This window comes from Sapajus apella, unplaced genomic scaffold (assembly GCF_009761245.1).
Source record: "Sapajus apella isolate SASKATOON/1434 unplaced genomic scaffold, GSC_monkey_1.0 scaffold26, whole genome shotgun sequence".
Lineage (NCBI taxonomy): Eukaryota > Metazoa > Chordata > Mammalia > Primates > Cebidae > Sapajus > Sapajus apella.
Genome location: NW_022436966.1, coordinates 4,376,981 through 4,401,801, shown reverse-complemented (window position 1 = coordinate 4,401,801; position 24,821 = coordinate 4,376,981). Strand labels below are relative to the sequence as shown.

The window sequence follows — 24,821 nt, the reverse complement described above, 5'->3', positions numbered from 1 at the left end:
TGCTCAGCACACTCCCAGAGGCACTCACTAACCTCATGGGTAGGGGAGAAGCAAGGAAGATAGAACGGGGAGAGGTGAGCTGAGAAAAAGCAACAAGTTTAGAGAAACTGACAATGCAAACCCCCAAGCTCCCTCTCCAACTTCACAATGTAGTTCTTTAGCCTCTTCAGGGAACTTATTTATTGAACACTAGAAAATGTTGGATGCTATTCCAGAAGCTTCTTTTAGACCACATAGTATGAGAGAGTCACTGCCTTCAAAGAAAGAAGGCTGAAAAGCAGGAAAGGACCAGGTGAGAATTGTGATGGCCAGAAAGAGGACAAGGAGTATTGCTATTGCTATTACTATGGGCTTTTTGCTTATTCTTAATTTCAACCACTGCACAGCTAAGGCTCCCAGAAAATCAGAGTAAGCTATTCAGAACTTCAGTGTGTCCCCACACTGCCTCTCAATTGCATTCCTCTGCCTTGGTCCCAGCCACATCTTTCAGCCTCAGGAATCCTCTTCTTCAGTGAGGGGGTTGGTAGCCATAGTATGAGGAGGAGGAGTGGGCCAAACCACGAGCACCCCGACTCTTTGCAGGGTCTTTGGAGACTGAACAAACATTGTTCTTACTAAGCATGAGGTCATCTTTTTTTTCCTGAACTGTCTGGGTTCACAGTTTATTTGGGTTCTCTGGCTGAATTCACCCTAGGACTGATCTCTGTGAGCAGGTCCTGGGGTCTAGCTCAGAGAGGCCCCTCCAGGTGTAATCTTCATCCCCTGTGGAGTGGGACCTAGTAAAAGACCAGTCAATTGGGGAAGGATGTGTAGCAGGCCATGAGGCCAGGGGAAGACAAAGATCAAGCTAGTTCCAAAGGCCTCATCAATCGGTAGGAAATGGGAGAGCCTAGGAGCCAAAATGGTGGTCGAGAGGTAAGAAATGGTACAAGCCAGCTGGGCACAGTGGCTCACGCCTGTAATCCCAGCACTTTGGGAGGCCAGGGCAGGTGGGTCATGAGGTCAGGAGTTCACGACCTGCCTGGCCAACATGGTGAAACCCCATCTCTACTAAAAATACAAAAAAACAGCCAGGCGTGGTGACAGGCGCCTGTAGTCCCAGCTATTCAGGAGGCTGAAACAGGAGAATCACTTGAACCTGGGAGGTGGAGGTTACAATGAGCCAAGACCATCCCACTGCACTCTAGCCTGAAAGTCAGAGCAAGAAAAGAAGAGGTAAGGGGAGGGGAAGGGAGAGAACATGGGAAGGGGAGGAGAGGGGAGGGGAGGGCTGCAAGCCAGGAGCAGCAACATAACCAGTGAGAGGAGGCTGAGAATTCTGCAGTCAGAGGCCCATCAAGTCCCCTGGGGTGACCTTGTTATCCTGGTAAGGGTTTGTGCAACTAAGAGGAACTATTTAAATAGTAGAAATGAAGTAGAGGTCATACCATTTGTCATCTCTCCAAGTGGAGCTTTCTGCTGAGTCCACTTTTAATGAACAAATAAAATTCATTAGTAATTAGCAACATTCTTTATTTATAATCCAGGAGCTGAAATCATCCCCAAAGCTTTACCCTACCTCTTTCCAAAGGATTTAACATGTATCTTTTTTTTCCTCTTATAAGGTCTTAATGCGAGTCCAACAAACCACTTCTTCCCAGATCATGCAGAACATGAGCTCAGCCCAGCCTGGGGAGAAGTATCACAGGCATTTCATTAGTGCAGGCTAGATTCGTGAAGCCTTTTGTGCACCATGAAAATGGGGCATTTTGAAACGGCTCATGGTCTCATTTCAGATCCAACTCTACATGGTCTTGCAATTAGGAAGAGTATGGGGTCCAGTGGAAGCCTGAAAACAGTTTTGAGGTTGGATAACTTAATGCTTTTTTTTTTTTTTTTTTTTTTTACTCCTAAATGAATCACAGATTTTGAGTGCTGTAAATTTTCCATTTCTCTGTCTGACATTCAGGGTTTTGACTACTGTCTTCCTTTAGTTTCAATCTGAGAGGCACTCTGGCAGGATCATGGCAGCCCTTACCTGAAAAGCAGTTGAGTCCAGGAAACAGTTTAGAGGCTTCTGGGAGCCAGCTGGGCAGGTCTCACCTCTTTAAAGTGGGCAGCCAATGCCATGGTCAAAATTGAGAGGCTGCCCAAAGCCCAGCCTGATCACAGATAATCACCACAAGAGCCTATCACAGCACCCCAAATGCCCAGCACTGGGGCCACTCCTTTAGAATAAAATACTGTCATCAGAAGGTTCCTTTCTTGAATTATATTATTCAGGTTAGAAGTTCAGCTGACCTGCCAAAAGTCCTAAATAATACAAGTTTCAACCATCAAACTTTTTTTTCCTCTCTCATGTAACTCCCTGGGAATAAACTATCCAGGTCGACATGGTGGCTCCATGCTGTCACATGCCCAGGCTCCTTCCATCTTGTTTCTCCACCACCCAAGGGTATGGTTCTTGTCTGCATAGTCCAAGAATGAAAAGGGCTAGGGTGTGCTCTTTCTTTTAAGGCACAGATTAGAATTTGGATATATCATTTCTGCTCACATCCAGCTGGCTAGAGCATCGGTTACATGGCCACACCTTGACGCAAAGGAGGCCACACCCATCTAGAATCCACACACCACACTAGTCAAGCCCAGCATCATTTACTGCCTCTTGAACCAATTTTTGCATGGAAGGCTGGGAAATGTAGTCATTGCTGGCTGGTCATGTGGCCAGTGAAACTCAGGGATTCTACTAAAGGAAGAAAGTGAAAATGCATATGGGAGACAGTTGTCAATCTCTGTCATAGTATATTTTTCTGTCTAGGGAAAGACAGATTAAGAAATAAACCACCATAGTGGACCCAGCTTGTTGATCAGATTAAAGGTTTGTCTCTTAGAAAGCACAGAGGATTATAAGGGAGAGGCATATAAGACAAGCAAGTTGTGATTGGAAAAAGGGATAGGGATACACAAGGCAATTCTCCAGGAAGGGTTGCCGGAGGGCATTGAAATTCTAAAGAAGGAAGAAATAGAGTCATGGAAAGCTGGAACAGAACGGTGGAGACTGGGCAAGTGTTGGGACTCACGGCAACTTCTCAAATGGGTAATATTACTGGTGGCCAACTCTTTTCATGACTATGCCTCTTGATTCATTCTGCCCTAGATTCATTCCAATCTAAAAACACATGCTCCTCAAAAGAAAGAGCATAGAGTTTAAACAGACCTGGATTTATGTCTTCACTTGGTCACTTACTTACAGAGATAGCCTGGGAAAATTACTTAGCCTTTCTGAGCCATTTCTACATTTTTGAATCAGGATAATGGGGATATTAACCAACAGTGCTTTTAGGAGAACAAAATGAGTTGATGCATGTAAGGCAGCTTGTGCCAAGCCTGGCACAGAGTAAGCACTCAGTGAGTGGCAGATGGGATTATTATGAAACTTTTCACTCCATCACAAACAGCTAGTCCCTCAAATAAATACATACGAGTAGGGGGCTTGGCCAGTGTGACAATGTCGTGGGATAGGAAAGCAGTGTGTATGTGAAGTGCTGAGAACTTAGCAGACTCCTGCCCATTTAGGATGTCAGGCTGCCATAACAAAATACTGTGGTCTGTGTGGCTTAAACAACAGAAATTTATTTTCTCTCAGTGCTGGAGACTAGAAGTCTGAGATCAGGGTGCCAATGGGATCAGGTTCTGGTGAGGCCCCTCTTCCAGGCTGTGTGCTCACATAGCCACTTCTTGGTGCACATGTGTAAAGAATGAAAGGAAGCTATGTGGAAACTCTTTTTTATAAGGGGATCAACCCCGTCATGAGGGAGCCACCCTCATGACTTCATCTAACCCTAAGTGCCTCCCAAAGACCCCATCTCTAAACACCATCCCATTGGAGGCTAAGGCATCAACACATGGATCTGGGGAGACACACATTCAGTCCATAACAGTGCCACTCACTGGCAACAATACAGGAAGCACAAAAGCAAAATTGTTCTTTTTTTAAAAAATTAATATTACATTTTGGGAAAAAGATGTTGGCAGCTACAGACATAGGAAAAGAACTCATCCTGAAGACGCCATTCCTCGTACTGGTGCAAAAGAAGAAAACAAACCTTCATCTGTGAGCTTGTATATATGGAGCAGGATGAGGTTGGAGCTGTGCACCAGATGAATCAGTAATTTCATAATTTTACATTTCCACATCCAAGTTAAATAACGTTCTTGACCAAACAATCTTAGTCAGTTTATCTTCTGGCACCAATATTTAAAGCAAATACCTCAACATAAATAAAATAATAAATCAAAAGACTATACTAATGGTGGTTCTAAGTAGTTAGAGTGGTTTAACTGGAAACAGGAAAAATATCCTCAAGATCCTTAACAGGGGGAGACAGAAAGGGCAAGGAGGAAGTCTCTAAATAATATTAGTTCATCCTGAGTCAGACTTTCACCTACTCAGCATGACCATGCCATGGTGTTTTGTTTTGTAAATCTTAGAAAAGTGCATTAAAGCTAAAGTATTTGACCCATCCAAAATGTTGATTAAAACCAGGCTCTTTGCCACACTGCTTGGCAGGACCCAGGAGTATATAGTGGACATTGATGAGAAGATGGTGAGTACCAATGGCTAGTTTTTAGAAGAGCAAAGTTAAGAAACAATATTTAGGATGTGCTACACTGGGTCACCACTCAAGCGTGATTTGCTTCCTCTTAATGTTTTCAATTTTCTCTACCACCTTTAAAGTATACTACCCAGGGTATCTCTGCATAAGTCTTTGTCTTGCCCCTTTGAAAGGTGTGAATTCTCAGAGCCAGCCCCTGTTCAGTGACAGCATTTTGGCCACCTGATCACTTTTCCTAAATCTCCTTTCTCCAATCTTTTGTCTTGATTTTTTGAAATTTGTCAGAACTAAACAGGTGCAAACATAACATGCCATGATTTTATATAGTGATGAGATTTAAAGAAAGGATTTAAGCATCAGACAAGGAGGTTTTATTTCTGTATGTCACCTAATGTATTTTTGACCTTTTTAGCTACGATGGTTTATTGACGTTCCTCAGGGGCCATCAGAGTGAGGCCTTCACCAGTTGACCTTACAAATTTTTTCATTTGTATGACAAGTAATTAGTTGTAACTTTATGCGTAGGGTAGACCTGGACACTTAGCATTTCATGTAGCCTTAGGACAGAGTTTGTTCATTCCTATTTTGATGGCAAGACTACTTTATCTTACTGTATTTCCTCTGAGTATTTATTAATATTTTTTAAGATTTTCAAGTCAAAATGGCAATTTGAGTATATGTATTTAGCCTAACTGCAGAATCAGGAGAGACTTTTCAACCTTGAGCTACCCACTGGCAGCGTGAAGGTGATAGGATATCATAGGCTCAACAAGTAAGCATGCACAAGTGTGCAAAGAGGCAAAAACCCCTTTCCATATTATAGCATCTTTCCCAGTCCTCTCTGAGTTCAGCCCTTTCTCATCACCATAATAACCTACATTTCTTTTTTTTTTTAACTTTTATTTTAGGTTTGGGGGTACATGTGAAGGTTACATAGGTACACAAGTGTCATGGGGGATTTTTGTACAGATTATTTCATCACCCAGGTATTAAGCCCAGTGTCCAATAGTTGTCTTTTTTGCTCCTCTCTCTCCTCCTACCCTCCCCCTTCAAGTAGACTCCAATGTCTATCGTTTCTGTCTCTGTGTTCATAAGTTCTTATCATTTAGCTCCCACTTATAACTGAGAACATGCAGTATTTGGTTTTCTGTTTCTGCATTCATTTGCTAAAGATAATGGCCTCTAGCTCCATCCATGTTCCCACAAAAGACAAGATCCCATTCTTTTTTATGGCTGCATAGTATTTCATGGTGTATATGAACCACATTTTCCTTATCCAATCTATAACCTACATTTCAAAATGAACAGTGCTGGATAATATCCAGAGGACATAAAGGGAAGTGTGGGATGTTTACCTTTGGGGTTATATCTTTTTGTCATCCAGTTATCTCCTCTTTCTCCTGGGGACCTTGGTTCTAGTGGTGTCAGGCAATGATGACGGCACACATTGAGATCCTTCACAGCACCTTTGGGAAGGGTGCCAAGTTCAGAATCCAAAAATAAGGGAAACCTACAACTCATTCTCAGCTTCCACATACCATGAATGACCCCACTAGGCAAAGAGATGAGTAGCTACTTGTTTCAGTATTATTCCATAACAAACCATTCCAAAACCTAGTGACTTAAACTAGTTTGCTATTTTTTCCTTACATTTTTTGGGTCAGTTGGGCTCAATTGGAAAGTTCTCATTTTGAGTCTCTCATGAAGTTGTGTCAGATGGCAGCTGGGGCTGGAATCACTGGAAGGTTGACTGGACATCCCAGAGGGCTTTTCCACTCCTTTGACTGCCCTTCATTGTACCTCAACAGGCCTCCTGCAGTAGACTAGTTGGGATTTCTTACATGGAGGCTCAGGGCACCAAAAATAGGAAGCAGAAACTGTCAGGCCTCAGAGGCAGGCTCAAAGCTAGCACAACATCACTTCCATTACATTCAAAACGATCACAGCCAACCTAGATTTGAGAGAGTAGAGGCATGAGCTCCTCCTTACCACAGCACATGTGGACTACAGGGGGAAAGGATGGCAGCCACCTTGCAAGTAAGCTACCACCACCACAAACAAGAAGCAAGAATTATTTGGGATGGAAGCTTTTCCCTCTTCCCAGAGAGCGCTCAAAGAGCGCCCTCCTTGCTACTCTTGGGTGGCCCAGTGATTAAATGAGCAAAGTAAAATTGTGCAGATATAATTGTGTAAAACATTGGAGAAAAGTAACTTAATAAACACAACCACCTTTGGACTTCAATAAAGTAAGCAGATGAAAAAGTAGAAGATACAGAGACTTTAATTAAATCTAATCAAAAAATGATTAATGAATATTTATTTAGCAGCACCCTTCAAATAGATAATTCATATTATTTTCTTAACTTGTAAAAATCGACTATAACTTAGGCCACAAAGAAAACCTGAAAAAAGAGAACATATAATTTTTACAGTAAACATACACCACCAAAAATAAAAATAAAAAGCTAGAAGTTAGCAATAAAGGATTAACCTCTTGCTTTAAAACAGCACTTAGATGCCACTGCCGAGATGACAGAACGAGACTCTGTCCCAAAAAAAAGCACTTTGAAATTTTGAAGCACTCTCATAAATTACTGTTCAGTCCAAGAGGAAATCAAAATTGCAGTTAACTGGGATCCTAGAAAATAATGACAATTGGAACATCTCAAGAAAAACTCATGGGATTTGGAAACATCTTGACCTTAGATTCTTTCATTATTAAACAAGAAAAAATGGAAACAAATGAGGTAAGCATTAGTTAAAACTTAGAAAATAATATGAAACAAATCTACAGACAACAGAAACAAGGAATCTATGAATAAAGAACAAATTAATGAAAACAAAGCAAAATCAGTAGAAATGAGAAATAAGTCTTTAAGACTTTCTTTGGAAATACCAGTATCATTGATGAATCTTTGAAAGACAAATCCAAAAAAGAAGGTCAGAAAATGAAAATATGTAATTATTGAGAATGACAAAAGGTGTATCACAACGAATAAGGAGAATTGTTTACCTATAAGAATGCCCTATGTACAAAGTACAAATCTATGCAAATGCTTTTAAAATCTTAATGGATGATTTTCAAGAATGGATAAATTATAGAAATTGGCCCCCAAAAAAAGTACAAAACGTGAATAGGTCAATATCTGTGGCAAAAATTTTTAAAGGCATCAAAGAACTATGCTTTTAAATAATACCATATCCAGAAATTTTTGAGAGAATTATCCCATGCTTATCCACTTGTTACAAGAACAAGTAATTCTTATGTTATTTCAGAAATACAGAACATATGTAAAAATGAAAATCCTCCCAAATTGTTTTGTGAAGTTAACATAATCTTGATGAAAAGTAGCTCACAACAAGAGGAACATGGCCAAATTCACCTATGAATTTGGGTACAAAAATCCTAAATCAAAGATAATTGATTTCAGAACTTTTCAAATGTATATGTTATCTCTTTTTATCTCTTAAATATACATTTATAAAATATACATTTTCACAGTAGGTGAAAATATAGAAATAATATAATGATCTTGATTTATATCAAAAAGATATTTGATAAAATTTAAAATGTTACTTTTTGAAACTATCAACAGACAATGAGTAGGAAATTATTTTCTTAACATGAATAAAAATATCTATCAATATGGTTATCTTACTTTATATCAAAAACTTATTTGATAGTTCCTTAAATTTTTAAACACTTAAATGAAATTAAAGTATATTCTTTTTTTTTTTTTTTTTTTGAAACGGAGTTTCACTCTTGTTACCCAGGCTGGAGTGCAATGGCACGATCTCGGCTCACCACAACCTCCGCCTCCTGGGTTCAGGCAATTCTCCTGCCTCAGCCTCCTGAGTAGCTGGGATTACAGGCATGCGCCACCATGCCCAGCTGATTTTTTGTATTTTTAGTAGAGACGGGGTTTCACCATGTTGACCAGGATGGTCTCGATCTCTTGACCTCGTGATCCACCCGCCTCGGCCTCCCAAAATTAAAGTATATTCTTAACAGAAGTAAGGATATCTAAACTACTTTATTTATGAAATATTGAAGGTATTCCTACTAAGACAATAATAAGGAAAGGGCACCTGACATCACTTCAAATCTATGCAATTAACAAGAAAAATAATAGGTAAATATTAGAAATGGAAAAGATTAAGTTATATCAACAGAAATACTATAAGAGAATTATTTAAATACAAAATAAATATACTAAGAGTAGGATGCTAAAATAGAAAAAAGTTAAACTTTATAATACCAACAATAAAATAACTACAGGAATAAATGTTTAAAAGAAGGCTGGAACTTATATTAGAAAATCACAAATCTTGAATGTGCTATTGATAGATGAGAAAATATAAGAATATAAAAGGCCATTTTCTCCAACTTAATTTATGAATTATGCTATTATAAATAATCAGTTGTTTGGAAGAACAATCAGATAAGACTAGTGCAGATAATCTTGAAAACTAATAAAGATATAATACCAATATCACAATATGTTGTGAAACTAACAATCAACACTGCTGCTAGATATAGACAGAAACATCAGAGAAGTGGAGCAGAGATCTGAAAAAACAAACGGAAGAACAAGTGAGGATTTGCTATATGATAGGGCTGGCATTAAATTAGCTGGAAGGTGGTGGATTATTTAACAAATGGTATTTATTGGCACAACTGGCTAATTTAGAAAAAGATGTAATAAATTCGAGCTTGCACCTCACATCTTATAGCAAAATATATTCCGGATGATAATAGTTAACATTTACTGAGTAATTTTATATGTCCGGCACTGTTCAAAGTTATTTATAGGCCAGGTGCGGTGGCCCATGCCTGTAATCCCAGCACTTTGGGAGGCTGAGGCGGGTGGATCACTTGAGGTCAGGAGTTCAAGACCAGCCCCACCAACATGGTGAAAACCCGTTTCTACTAAAAATACAAAATTAGCCGGGCATGGTGGTGCACTCCTGTAATCCCAGCTATTTGGGAGATGGAGGCAGGAGAGTCACTTGAACCTGGGAGATGGGATTGCACCATTACATTCCAGCCTGGGCAACAAGAGCAGAACTCCATCTCAAAAAAAAAGTTGTTTGCCATTTTCATTAATCCTTACATAAAATCCCATGAGCTAGGATCAATTATTTAACCCACTTTACAGAAAACAAAGAGAAGTTAATTAATTTGTCCAAGATAACACAGTGAGTTGCAGAACCAGATCTTGAATCCTAGTAGTTTGACTCTAGAGTCCACATTCTATAAATATAGAAAAGTGAAACTATAACATAACTAGAAAAGAATGATGAAAGCCTTTCTAAGGCATATGAAAAACAGACTCTATGAGCCAGGGGCAGTGGCTCACACCTGTAATCCCAGCACTTTGGGAAGCCAAGGCTGGTGGACCATCTGAGCTCAGGAGTTTGAGACCAGCCAGGCCAATACGGTGAAACCCTGTCTCTACCAAATACACAAAACAAGTAGCCAGGCATGATGGTGCACTCCTGTAGTCCCAGCTACTTGGGAGGCTGAGGTGAGAGGATCACTTGAACCCAGGAGGCAGAGGTTGCAGTGAGCTGAGATCGCACCACCACGCCCCAACCTGGGTGAAAGTGAAACCCGATCTAAAAAAAAAAAAAAAAAAAAAATAGACTTTATGGATTAATATAATCAGCTACCCACATAAACATATTTAACTTCTGTACATAAAAAATATCATCAGTAAAACTTTTAAAATCACAAACAAAAAAACAAATAGCTTACATAACCAGCATATTAGTCTGTTCTCACACAGCTATAAAGAACTACCCGAGACTGGGTAATTTATAAAGAAGAGACGTTTAATTGACTCACAGTTCCATATAGCTAGGGAATCCTAGGGAAATTTACAATCATGGCAGAAGGGGAAGCAAGCATGTCTTACATGGCAGCAGGTGAGAGAGAGTGTGAGCAAGCACAGGGGAACTCCCCTTTAAAAACCATCAGATCTCGAGAAACGTATCCGCTATATCATGAGAACAGCATGGGGGAAACTGCCCCCATAATCCATTTACCTCTCTCCCTTGACATGCAGGGATTACAATTCAAGATCAGATTTGGGTGGGAACACAAAGCCTAACCATATCAACCGGTTTCACCATTACTCTATAAAGAGCTCTTACAAATCAATAAAAAAGATTAATAAAAAAAAAATCAAAACTTCAGTAAAAGTGGGCAAAGCATATGAAAAGACAAGTCATTAAAGATGAAATACAAAGGACTAATATATATATATATTTATGTGTGTGTATATATGTGTGTATGTGTGTATATGACAGATATACATACGTATATATGTGACACGTATATATTTACATATATACACACACACATTTTTAAAACTTTCATCTCACAAATAATAAAACAGTGAACATGGAAACATACAATTCTTTCAGACAGTCCAATTGGTAAAATTTTTAATTCTAAAACTGTGTAATTGAAAGTGTAGGGAAATAGAAATTTTTAATTCTGAAACTATAATTGAAAGTGTAGGGAAATAGAAATTCTCATAAACTATTATTGCAACTACAAATGAGTATTACTTTTTCTAGTGGTATCCACAGTTTGACAATATATTATCAAACACTGTCAAAATGTGCATAAACTTTGACCCAGAAATCCTACCTCAAATAATTTGTTCTAAAACAATTGACAGGTTTATGAAAATATTTATGAATGGTTTTATCACAGTATTGTTTATAATAGAGACAAATTAGATAAACTCTTAATACCCAACAATAAAGAACTTCTTAACTGCATCTGGTGCTTCCATGTGATAGAAGATTATGCAACCATTGAAAATGACAATGGAGAAATGGTCACAGTAAACTACTTTAAAACTTTTATACAGGATGATTCCTTTTTCGTAAATATATCCACCACTGGGTGTGTGTCTGTGTTCTGTAAATATAAGCACAAAACATTAATTCTGAATGCTGTAATTTAACATTCTCTTCTTCCTTCCTCTTCTCTTTACAATGTGTATTTTTCAAATTTTCAACAAAGAAAACAAAGAACTGTGTAATCAGATGAAAAAAGGGGATTTTTTTTTGTTAAATGTCATATCTCAACATTAATTCTTGACAACCCTTGTATTTACACGTGTCCCACTAAAGATATACCATTTTTATTTCTACCCTTTCCTTCATTTTTCTAGTTTCCTCATGTTACCAAATATTTCCTGTGTGCTTTCATCTTACCCTCAGTTCTGGCATCCAAAGACGCTATTATAGAGAGTGTGCCAGTATGTGTGTCAGCAAAATGAATCAAATAACTAAAAGAGTTGACCTTGGATCCCTTTCTATGAACAGAGCATAAAAGGCAGGCTATTATATGAGATTTATAGGCAGGGCAAGATTTGAGGTGGAGAAAAGGGAGCTAAGAAGGATCAGAGCATCACCACTCACAACACACTCTTCTCTTTGCCCTTGGCTCCAGCTTTGGGGAAGGGGAAGGAGCAAGACAGGATCTCATTCTGTTGCCCAGGCTGGAGTGCATTGCAGTGGTGCCATGATAGCCTACTGCAACTTCAAACTCTTGGACATCCCTCTGCCTCAGCCTCCCAAGTAGCTAAGACTAAAGGCACACATCACCACATCAGGCTAATTTTTTTTATTTTTTGTAGACACAGGGTCTCACTGTGTTTCCCAGGATGGTCTGTAACTCCTGGGCTAAAGCGATCCTCCTGCGTCAGCCTCCTAAAGTGCTGGGATTACAGGCATGAGCCACCTTGCCTGGTCAGGAAGATAACTTTGAATGTGTCTGTGTATATACACATTTTGTGTACACAGGTATACATACATTCTATACATGCCTCTATCTATACATATGCTGACATACATATATATGTATGTATATGCACATTTGTATTTATATATGTGTGTGTGCATGCATGCGTATGAATTTTATATGGAAAACCAAAATACCAAAGTGAAACGGAAAGGCTGAAAGCAGGAAGACTGGTTTACTTGGTGGCCAACTGATAGAAGATGAGCAGCAATGAGGGTGGGGCAGAACAAATGGGTGTGAAGGGTCTTCAAGAAACCAAATCATAGCTTTCTCTGCTTCTCCCTGATAGGATGGCTGCTCCCTCATCCCCAAGATCCCACTTTACATTCCCTCTATTCAAATGATCAGTCCTGAGTACCCGTCACTCAGTGGTCATTACAAATTCACAGGAGAGAGAACCTGATGCGTCTAGCTCAGCATAGTTGTCCACTTCTGGTCCAATCAACTGTGGCCAAGCTCAGGGTCACAGATCACAAATGTGGTTGCTGGGGTCCATCTGTTTGTGGGGTCATTTGACTACTGTCTGTCCTCGCCTCTAGACTATACTCTTCATGAGGGCAGGGACCTCACATTTGCTCAATACTGTCTGCAGCATCTTTTGAGGACACAGCTGGCCCTCAAAACCCACTTGTCAAAAGGATAAATGCACAAATAAATTAACAAATGAAGAGAATCATAGACAGGATAGAAGGCTAACTATTAAGTCATCCAACCCAGCCATCCATTCATTGTTCTGTTTAATTCATCACTAGAGCACCACCTTCAGCAGGATTGTCAGTTGCCTTCAATATGTCGATGAGGTTATGTGGTCTAGCCTGAGTTTACAAGAATGATTTAAGTTACGAACTATGCTTATAATTCCAAACAACTGACTTCCAAACAAACTTTGGAAACCTAATTCATTAGTAACTTGAGAAATACCTACACCCCTCCAAACAAGACAATCAGTAGGAGAACTAGGCCAGAGAGAAAAGGTATTTGTCACAGGAAATTTGGCATATACGTTATACTTTTTCCATCTGATTATTTTAGTGTTCTTCCTATGAAATCCAATTTCCTTAGATGACCTCCGTTCATAGGAAACCATTTGGTTTAATCTGTGGGAGCCATAGCATATTTTTAACCATCTCCAAAGTCCAGCTCCCCCTCCACTGAGCATGCCTGATGCCCAAACAGATGTCTCATAACATTCAGCACACATGAGCTCACCACTGGCAAGTCTTTTGCACACAATCAGCCCACACCTCTTCTCACATCTCCCCGTCTACCCACAAACCTAAATTCAGAACTTGTAAGCAAGCTCAAACTCTTACCACAATACTAGAAAAGCAATAGGCAGACCTCCAATTTTGAATTTTCAATTTATTAATATTTTTAAAAATCTAATGACCTGAAAATATGCAATACAAGGCATTAGCCAAACTAATTAGTATAAAGAAATATGCAAACTGGCTGCCCCACAAAAGAATTCAGATTAAAGTATCCAAGGAAAAGGTTTCAAAGGAATTCAAATTTTGATGGAGGCCGGGTGTAGTGGCTCATGCCTGTAATCCCAGCACTTTGGGAGGCCGAGGCAGTCAGATCACCTATGTTCAGGAGCTCAAAACCAGCCTGGCCAACATGGCAAAACGCTGTCTTTACTAAAAATACAAAAAAAAAAAAAAAATTAGCTGGGTGTGGTGGTGCATGCCTATAATTCTAGCTACCTGGGAGGCTGAGGCAGGAGAATCGCTTGAACCCAAGAGGCAGAGGTTGCAGTGAGCCAAGATCATGCCACTGCACTCCAGCCTGGGTGACAGAGTGAGATTCTTATCTCAAAAAAAAAAAATTGATGAAATTATAGAATATTACGGCTGGGAGGTCCTTGAACATCATCTAGCTGGTACAACTTTATTGTACTGATGAAGAAACTGAGGTCCATAGAAAGAAAGTGACTTGCCCCAGGTTTCACAATGAGTATGTTAGTGGCAGAACTAGAGGTAGAACTCTGCCTCCTAACTGCAACCCACAAAAAGACCACAACCCCACCACCAGTGTCCTGTCTCTATAATCCTCGGACCATCAATGTCAGAAATTCAAACCTAGGGAAATCCAGAACCTGATCAACAAGATCTTTCATCATGACCTTTTCATCATAACCATTTCAGAATGTGTCACCTCCAATTTAAGTAAAGATTTTTGTTGAGGAACAATTTCCTTTGATAAAGCAATCAAAGTTAACCCAAAAAGTATTTTTAGAGGTAATGTTAACCTTTCAAGTGTGGAAGCCAAGGGGAATACATAGGATTCTTGCCTTCCATTATCCAAGAACCTAGGAGATGTCCAAGGAGACCACAGAGAGGTGACTGAGAAGCCCTAAACTCATAGCTGTGTTCATGGATCCTGGACCTCTGGAGAGCCTAAACCTGCAGGGGAAAATCAGAGCTTTCTCAGATGTCTTGCTGCACCTCAGACCTCTAGTGTATGAGCAGTATTTGCTGAGTGCCAACTTCAACTTGAACGTTAAGCTTTTTAGAACAATACTAGGCTCCAGAGGAAAAGCCCTTGAGGCTGCCTCAGAGGTGCTCACCAACCAGTTAAGGAGCAATGTTTCTAATGGGAAACATTTAGAGAAGAGTGCCACATGGCAAATTATATTCTTCATTGGACAAATATCTGTGAAGGGCATAGGGTGGACCAAGCTGGACGTCCTGCAGTAAAAGAGTAAGACATCAATTGAAAGACGTAAGCACAGATCAGATCCCAAAGGGCTGCATATGCCAGTGGAGGTGTTTGGCTTTTATTTTAAAGGTGACGGGGAATCACTGAAGAATTTTGACATGGAGAGTGAATTGACCACACTTAGGTTCTGGAAGAATCACTTGGCTGTGTCAAGAGCTGATGGATTGTGGTCAGGTGCTACACTGTGTGATGCTATCTACAAGTGTTCCAAGAAATCACTTGCACTTTTAGTCTGTATTCAGGAAAACAGTATAAAGAGGATGAGTTCCTGAGGCAAACAGAGCTGGGTTTTAATCCCACTCTGCCACTTACTGGCTGTGTAGTCTTGAGCAAGTTATTTAAATAGGTGTGAGACTTGAGTTTTCTTTCTGTACAGTGAAAATAATGATACTTAACTGACAGAATTTTGATGATAAATAAAGAAGCTAATGTACCTGCACATTTTAAATTGTCCTCCCACCACCATTAGATACAGGCAAATCAAAATGGCAGTTTTAAGCCTAGGAGGAAAGCTGGCTAGCATCCTGCTAAGCCTACATTTAGCAGGAGATATTGTTGCATTTTCTTCTTAGAATCTCATCTCAGAATTTTGTTGCTAATGTGTGAAGATAATGAGCATTCATCCCCGTAAATGAGGACGCCGAGGTAAACTGAGGTCAAAGCCAAATCTTGGATCTGAATCAAACTACACAAAACCAATACTGCAGAAAATAAAACTGGGTCACAAAGACCAGTGTTATGAAGTGAGAGTTCCAATCGTCCTAGCAACCTTTTAACCAAACACTGGTGCAGATTTGCTGGCCTACGTTAACACTGAGAACATCTGGCCTTTCTATTATCCTCTTGCAAGCAAAAAACGATGTTGTATAAACTGATCTTTAGGCCAATTATATGGTCTAAGTGTTACCGTGTTTGTGTTGGCGCCTCTGACTCCAGGTTTTAAGAACTCATTGTAACCACACCCCTCTTACGAAGACTGTGGGTCTTACTGTATATTCCCCCAGGGATTTATTGATGCTGAGTCTGCACCTTTTTTTCAGGAAGATAAGTACGTGTAAATTCATCATCAATCAAATGTGTGTGCAGTGCAGTGCACTGTGGGAGGTCCTATAAGAAATGAGTTACAGGACTTAGTGGCAACAGGACAGAAGAGACCTAAGAGAGCAGGCTCTAGGGACTGCTTTGTTTTTCCCTACAATTTTGCTACTTTTTTCCTATGTACCAATTTTATTATAGAAGCCAGGTGTGGAGTGTAGAAGCTCTAGTCTGCAGCTCACTCAGAAAGCACTGAACTAGGATTTGAACACCTGATACCACCTCCAGTTGACCTTTCTACCATAGACAGGGTCATGATTACGTCTGCACATCCCCACCTGCAGAGAGACGGAGTTAGACTCAACTTCATTTGCTAAACACAATGCATGTGCCAGGCACTGTTCCAATCCCTTCATAACATTGGCTAAGGGAGTCCTCCTAAAACCTGTAAGTGGCAGGTCTTATGATTACACCCACCTCACATCACACTGTGGGGTGTCCCACAGTGAGGGCAAGGCAGAAGCTATGAGCTTGCCCCATCCACTCTGGCTGCTTGATGAGAGCTCTGGGCTTTTGTGCTCAGATCTCAAGGACTAGGTTGAGGGGGGAGGGGGGGCATGGCGCTGTAATGAACTGCAGTGCAATGCTCTGTGGTAGGTGACCCATGGGTGCACCCCTGGGGTGTGTTACCTCCTTACCAGAGGAAGGAGGACTCTTTGCCTTCCCCATCACCATTTTACCCCACCCCACCTGTCCCTCTGCTGCTCAGGCCAAGACACCATGGCAGCAGCTTGAAGTGCTGACCTCAGGAGGTCTTCCTCCCCACCAGCCCCCACTGCCCTCTTTCATCCCATCTTCAGCTGACAGATGTGAGAGACCATCTTTTAGTCTGTGGATGCTTTCGCACCTTTTTGGAAACACCTGGGAATCCTAATATGGATTATGAACAGAGGTATTGGCAGAAGAAGGCTGGGAGCTTCTGATTTTGTCTCTGGACACAACAGCCTCTGGTAAAAATAGTAGAGTGACTTATTTCAATGGAAGAGAATAACTACATAAACTTCTGGATTAATTAATTAGCCTCTCCTCTGCCCAACCCGGTGGCCAGCTCTAGAGGAGATCTGAAGCCAGATGGGTATTCAACCCCAGGCACCAGCAACTCCTTCCCCAGGATGAAGGTTTTCCATCATCTTTAAAGGACATGAATCTCTTGAGCTTCTCAGTCTCACTTAGCATGTCTAGGAACGAAGGGCAGAACAGATAGCACAGTAAATCCCAGCTCAAAACTGTCGTCACAGGAATTCATCACAGATGGTAATCATTAGGGCCCTCACATCTTAAAGGAAAGCTTTATCCAGAATCATAAATAAACTGTAACCAAGGCTTAGATTTATAAAGCTATTAAAGAGGGCAGCTTGAACAGCCGGGAATGTACAGTACTGAGTTACAAAATCAGCATCATGCCTGAGAGGCTGGACATAAACCAGGAGCTCTGGGCAGTACAGCAAGAAGGGGGGATCTTCTTTCTGCAGTTAGTGGACCCCCAGTCAGAGCCTCCCCTGCTTAGCCCCTGATTTAATCTCATGTAATGCTAGCTCAGAGAAGCAGGGTGCTGGCATCTAAACATGGCATTGCAATTCATAAACCAATTGCAGTCCCATCAAGCTGGGCCCTTCCTCACCAAGATTCCCTCTGGCTAATGCTATGTCCTGGGAAGTAATTTTCAGTTTATTCTAAGGTCCCCTACCCCCTACTTTTCCTAAGTGGCTCAAATAACTTCATTTTTATCGAGAGTCCCCGTACCATGGAGAACACCCTGTGAGGCTGTGAGTTGCGGAGCAGCAAAGCGCAAAACAAGGCTGTAGCCTTCCCAAAGTTTCTCATCTGGACAGGGAGGCAAGGCATTTACAGATGAAATAACTGTAGTATGCAGGCTCAAATGTGTGGTGTAGAGAACTAGAGAACTCAAGGAAGCAAAGGACAAGTGGAGGCTGGAGTCGCTGTGGGGAAAATGTGTGGAGGAAAAGGGACAAGATTTATGACTGGAAGGGGGCACGGGGCTGTGCGCAGGGAGGGAAGGTTTTCTCAGTCCCACAGCCTCCCACCAGCATGCGGCCTGTCCCTGCTGCGGCCCATCCCGAGCCAAGTCTCTGATGATGCACTCTCATTTTCCTCTTGTCCTGGGGCTAATTTAAGCAACAGTTGTCCCCCAAAGTCCACACCTCACCGTCTTCATTCCCATTCAGGCTTGTCCCTAAAAGGCCTGGAAAGGGAAACTCTGTGCTCTCTGGAGATGTCTCATTCAGGCTGGACACCACAGGATAGCATCCATCCTGGAGCATGTGGCCAGGAACAATTTCACACCCCAGTTCCAGGCTCAGCATAGAGGGCAGCCTCAGAGAGGTGCGGCCCCACCCTGGCCCCTGTGGAGAGCGATTCTGTAGGCATCCAGACATGCCAGAGAGAGAACAGTAAGATGACCCACAGGCATGGGAAGTGAGGGGGGCCAGGAGCCTGCAGGGGGGTGGGTACCCAACCAGGCAAGTGGCCAAGTGAAGAGAGCTTATACCAGCATGGAAGAGGTGAGCAGGAAAGCCCTGTCTCCCCTCCCTTGCAGAGCTGAGTATTGCACAGAGGCTCCTGAGTGCCAGTTGAGACTAGGGGGTGTCTGGTGGAGGACAGAGAAAGCATGGCTGTGACTCTGGAGAGCAGAGCAGAGACACTATAAGGGAGACAGGGCTACTTAAGGCTGGCTTTGGATGCTGCCTTTCAGGAGGTTGCTGTAAAGGATTCCAGGGTCTTCTCTGCATTGTTCAGTTGAGTACCCAAGAAGGGTAGGCAAAAAGCAGAATTCAGTGTAGATGTCCGCTTGGCAATAAAATGTCCCCAGGTTGTATTTCTTAAGGTACATAGATTGTCAATTCCTGTGATGACTAAAGGTACCTGCACAGGTGCAGCTGCATGTGGAAGAGGGAATCTCACAGCCAGAACAAGGGCAGGATAAACTGTTTATTATTTACTGGCACTTTGGAGAAGGCAAGGCATGGATAGGGAAGCTGTATTGATCACATCAGTAGAGACAGCTGCCTCCTTCATTCATTACCCACGACAAGCGGTTGAGGGGGCACAGGCAAGGTAAATGCATCAGGACCTCTGAGGCCCACCCCTACTGGCCACATCCATGACAACTCCAATCACAGATTCTAGCTACATCTTTGAATCACCATATAGGAGAAGCTCATGGTCTTAACCTTCTGCCATTTCCAGGCATGTAATTGAAATGAATCAAAATAAATCACTTTTGTTTATGAAATATGAGGACCCCTTCCAGAAGGCAAAGTAGCAGCAGGAAGAATAATTCTAGAGTCTATTTTGGGTTAGAATCACCAGTCCCACCTCTTCCTAGTTGTATGGCCTTGAAAAAGTTAACTTCGCTTTTCTGAACCTGTTTTCTCATCCATACAATGGAACAGTTAATAATTCCCGGTTAGCAGGGCAACATGTTAGATTCAACCTGATGACCTCTGTACACAGCACCCAGTTAAGTCAGCTTCCTTCCCTTTCTCCAACTTGAGATAGTTGGACTCCAGGAAAAGATGAATTTTAGCCATTTTGCTACACAGTCCAGGAAAAGGAAGCGAGGAGCCCACTTGTCCTCAGGCTCTACTAGGTGCCGCTAGAGAGTTGTCACCAAGAGGGGCCTGCTTTCCACATACTCCTTGCAAGCCTCCCACCACACACCACAGGCCCTGATGTGAGGCCGTCTGCTCATGTTTCCTTCTCTCTTATTGTCTTCTAGGGGCGCTGCATCAACTTCACCAGGGTCAAGAACAACCAGCCAACCAAGTACCCACTCAACAACGCCTACCACACCTCCTCACCGCCCCCTGCCCCCATCTACACGCCCCCACCCCCTGCACCCCACTGCCCTCCCCCGGCCCCCAGTGCCCCCACCCCTCCCATCCCATCCCCACCTTCCAACCTTCCCCCTCCTCCCCAGGCTCCACCTCCCAACAGGGCGCCTCCTCCCTCCCGCCCTCCTCCAAGGCCTTCTGTCTAGAGCCCAAAGTTCCCACTCTGGGCTCTCTCAGAAACTTCGGGAGGTGCTAGAACAAGTCTTTCCAGTTAGAGGAGAGGAGTGGTGATAAATCCCACTGACTTTCACACATTCTAAAAATTGGTTGGCAATGCCAGTCTAACGACCATCATGATCAGCAGAAAGAAACAGATATTTTAAGTGGCCAGAAAGCAAATGATGAGGCAACTACAGTCACCTTTATAGCCAACCATCTATCACTTCTAGAAGGTTCCAGAGACAGTGAAACTGCAAGATGCTCTCAACAGGACTGTGTCTCATGGAGACCAGCAAGAAAATCATTTATCTGAGGGTGAAATGCAGCATTGGATAAGAAATACATTGCTGGGTTTCTAAAATGCTGCCTTCCCGCCTCTCCTCCACCTCCATCCTTGGACCCTGGACCCTTGACCTGGGAGCCAAAGGACCCTCACCCCTGTGCACCACCCAGGAAGAAGGAAACCTTTGCCTACAACTTTGGAAATACTGGGGTCCCTGGTGCGGTAAGAAACTCAATATCAGACGGGTATGCAAAAGGACGTTCTCCTGGGATTTGCAGGTATCTAAAAATACATGCCATCTTTTCCTTGCAAAGTCTTCCAGTTTCCAAGTGAGAAAGGGAGCAGGTGTTTACTGATGGAAAAGGTATGTTGCTATGTTGATGTGTAAGTGAAATCAATTGTGTGCAATTGACAGGCGTATTTATGGGAGCATCAGCCAGTTTCTAAAACCCACAGGCCATCAGCAGCTAGAGGTGGCTGGCTTTGGCCAGACGTGGTCCCTAGATCAACAGACAATGCTATTGTCGAAGAGCAACCTGTGAATGGTTCATGTCAAAAATCAGGTTTGGCTTCAGTTTAAATCATTTGAGGTATGCAGTTTATCCTGTTTTCCAGAGATAAACATGAGATGATCTTTCCAAAATAGCATCATCAGAAACTGTCACATGGTATCACTAGTTTTGTTTTGTTTTTTCTTGGTAAAGTTGTGCACCAGAGACTTCTGGGTAGAGCTGAGAGACAGTGGTCCTGACATAATAAGGAAATAATCCCTAGGTTCTTTGATTAACCCCCATAAGGCATGTGTGTGTACACAAACATATTTCTCTTTGGCTTTTCAACATAGAATATCAGTTGTTAACCAAGGGGAAATACATCAGATGTGCAACATGGAGATGCTCTGCCTGAAATTCCTACCACGCCTGGGCTCATCTTGTTTCTCCAGGTCTTTCTAGATCTGTTTAATCAATAAGCCCCATAATCACTTACTAAACATTGGGCTTCATTACCCAGGACTAAAAACAGAGATCATTGTTGTGGGCCTCCTGCATCAGCCTGTTCAAAATTATCTCCTTCTCCAGCCTTCCACAAGTCCTAAAATTCCTGTCCCAAGCCCCCCAAATTCTCACATCATTTCTAGAACAAAACAGAATATAAAATAAATGTAAATATAGTGGCTTGGGATGTGGTCTCCAAAGATCCTTCAAGAATACATCAACCCAGCTTAATTCTCTCACTTTACTTAGAACAGAGATGTAAGGGCCTGGGATGCATTTATTTTATCAATACCAATTTTTGTGTCCATGGCAGACATTGCTAATCAATCACAGCACTATTTCCTATTAAGCCCAGTGATTTCTTCACAATCCTCCTCAAATTACAACTCCAGAGAGGCACCACTCAACAGTTAGTTGGACCCAACAGTCAGATGAGAGAAAAGAACCCTACTTGTTTTATCTATCTTAGGAAGCAAAAACAAACAGGAGTTTCCAGGGAGAATGGGAAAGCCAGGGGGCATAAAAGGTACAGTCAGGGGAAAACAGATCTAGGCAGAGTGCCTTAGTCAGGGACCACTGGCACTGAATCTGCAGTGCCAACGCCAAACTGACACATCTCCAAGTGTACCTCCAACCCTAACCTTCTCCCACAGCTGCCTGCAACAGAGTCTCCCAGCCTTCTCAGAGAGCTAAAACCAGATTTCTAGACTCATGAAAGCAACCTCCCAGCCTCTCCCCAACCCTGCCGCATTGTCTATTTTTAGAACACTAGGCTTCTTCTTTAGTGTAGTTCCTCATAAGCAGGGGCCAGGATATCTCAGCCACCTACAGTGACATTGCTGGGCCCCTTGAAAACCATTCCATAGAAGAATGGGTTCCCCAGGCTCACAGTGTAGAGATGTTGAGCCCATCACAGCTGTTTTGACTGCTGGCAGTCTAAAACAGTCCACCCACCCCACGCCACTGCCACATGATTCCGGCGGCCATTCAAAAGTTCACGCCAAGATACTGACGTTGCTGAGCAACAAGATGGTGAGCATCAGTGCAAATGCACCATTCAGGATCTCAACAGTGCATCAGTCATATGCCCAGTGCAGTTACAAGATGTTGTTTTTGCAAAGCGTTTTGATGGAATAGGGAACTGCAAATGTATGATGATTTTGAAAAGGCTTAGGAAGATTTGTTCTTAAAGCTGACTCAGTGTGTCATCCCCAGTCATTTAGAATTACAGTTAAGGAGGAGAAACTTCTATAGGCTGTATGAAAAAGGTGTTTTCTTCATAGTGGGCTATTACAGGCAGGAAAATTTTTTAACTGGTTTACAAAATCCATCAATACTTGTGTCATTCCCTGTAAAAGGCAGGAGACATATGATTGTGATCAGAAAACTGCACAAAATTATTTTTTTTCAGCCCCCATGTTATTGTCCTTATGAACTTTTTTTAATTAAAGCCAAATTTTTGTTGTATATATTCGTATTCCATGTGTTAGATGGAAGCATTTCCTATCCAGTGTGAATAAAAAGAACAGTTGTAGTAAATTATTATAAAGCCGATGATATTTCATGGCAGGTTATTCTACCAAGCTGTGCTTGTTGGTTTTTCCCATGACTGTATTGCTTTTATAAATGTACAAATAGTTACTGAAATGACGAGACCCTTGTTTGCACAGCATTAATAAGAACCTTGGTAAGAGCCATAATCTCTGTTGACAAGCAAGAAGCTTGGTGCACCCTCCAGTAAGACACAAGATGTCTCTTTTACCAAAGTCATGAACAGAGCTGGTGGATTAATTAACAGTCTTGGGTATCTGGCCATGGGTAACCTCATTGTAACTATTATTAGAATGGGCAGAGATGATCTTGAAGTGTCACGTACACCAAAGTCCAAACACTATGTCAGATGGGGGTAAAATCCATTAAAGAACTGGAAAAAAATAATTATAAGATGACAAGCAAATATTTCAGCCCAATGTCAGAACAAAAAATTAATGCTGTGTAAAATGGGTTGAATTCGTTTGCAAACTATATAAAGATATATGCAATAAAGAGTCTGTTAATGCACATCCTGTGGGAATGGAGTGTTCTAGTCAATTGCCTTTTCTAGTTATCTGAGCTCTCCTATATTATCATACTCAGATAAACAAATTAAAAGAATTAGAATATGGTTTTAAATACACTTAACATTAAACTATTCTAACTCTTTCTTCTTTCTGTGATAATTCAGAAGATAGTTATGGATCTTCAATGCCTCTGAGTCCTTGTTATAAAAAATCAGTTATCACTATACCATGCTACAGGAGACTGGGCAAAACCTGTACAATGACAACCCTGGAAGTTGCTTTTTTAAAAAAATAATAAATTTCTAAAATCAACTCTTTTTTCTGGTTATTCGTCTGTTTGTTATAAAAAATAAAGTCCAACATATTCAAGTGCTCAATATCCTGATCATAATACAGTGGTTGCCGTGCTATACATCACATTTCCCAAATGATTTCTTGCCTTCCACTAAACTCTATATTGTCTGGATTACTGTCATTTCTTCTTTAGTAAGTATTCTTTATTTCTCAGAACAAATTTTAAGTTAAAAGTGTAATCCATGCTAAGGGAAAATAAATACAAAGTGGAAACAGGAAAAATGTACCGCATCAGTTAGGATTGTGTCTGACTAACGTAGCAGAAAGGCAACTAGAATTGACTGCACTCACAAGGAGTCCAGAGATTTGCAGCAACCCAAGAACCAGGCAGTGTTGTGGGCAGTGCTGCAGTAAATACCCTTCTAAGTATATATCAGAATCTTTGCATTGCTTCTGCATTTCTGAGAGAAGTCACTTTATCCCTCCTAGCAGTTTTAATTCAGCTCCTCCATTTTAATTTTTTATAGTTAGAACAGCATCTCCTTCTAGTTCCTGAATTTATTTCTTTGTAAGATCTCATTAAGCCTTGAATACATCTTAATTGGAACAAAACCATCCACAAACAGAAAGTCATGCCACAAGTTTTTCTAAGTTTTCATTAGTATTTGCTTTTTAATAGATTTGGGCACATACCCGTCTTAAAATTATATCTTTAATAAGTATGTTTTGGGGGTGGGTTTTGAGACAGGATCTTGCTGTGTCATCCAGGCTGGAGTGCAGTGATGCAATCATGGCTCAATGCTGCCTCAAACTCCTGGGCTCAAGCAGTTCTCCCACTTCACCTTCCCAAGTAGCTAGGCCTATGGGCATATGCCACCACACGTAATTTTTGGTTTTTTTGTTGTGTTTGTATGTTTGTTTGTTTGTTTTTAGAGATAGGGTC

At 41.5% G+C, this 24,821-nt stretch overlaps 1 protein-coding gene across 1 annotated transcript in view; it reads left to right on the top strand.

Annotated features, from left to right (window-relative positions):
- ANTXR1 (ANTXR cell adhesion molecule 1) overlaps nt 1-23,896 on the top strand; it is a 268,927-nt gene extending 245,031 nt beyond the window's left edge. The window contains exon 18 of the mRNA XM_032291881.1: nt 19,973-23,896. Coding sequence (XP_032147772.1) covers nt 19,973-20,233 — 261 coding nt within the window. The 3' untranslated portion in view covers nt 20,234-23,896. The remainder of the gene's footprint in view (nt 1-19,972) is intronic.
- Nucleotides 23,897-24,821: the final 925 nt, after the last annotated feature.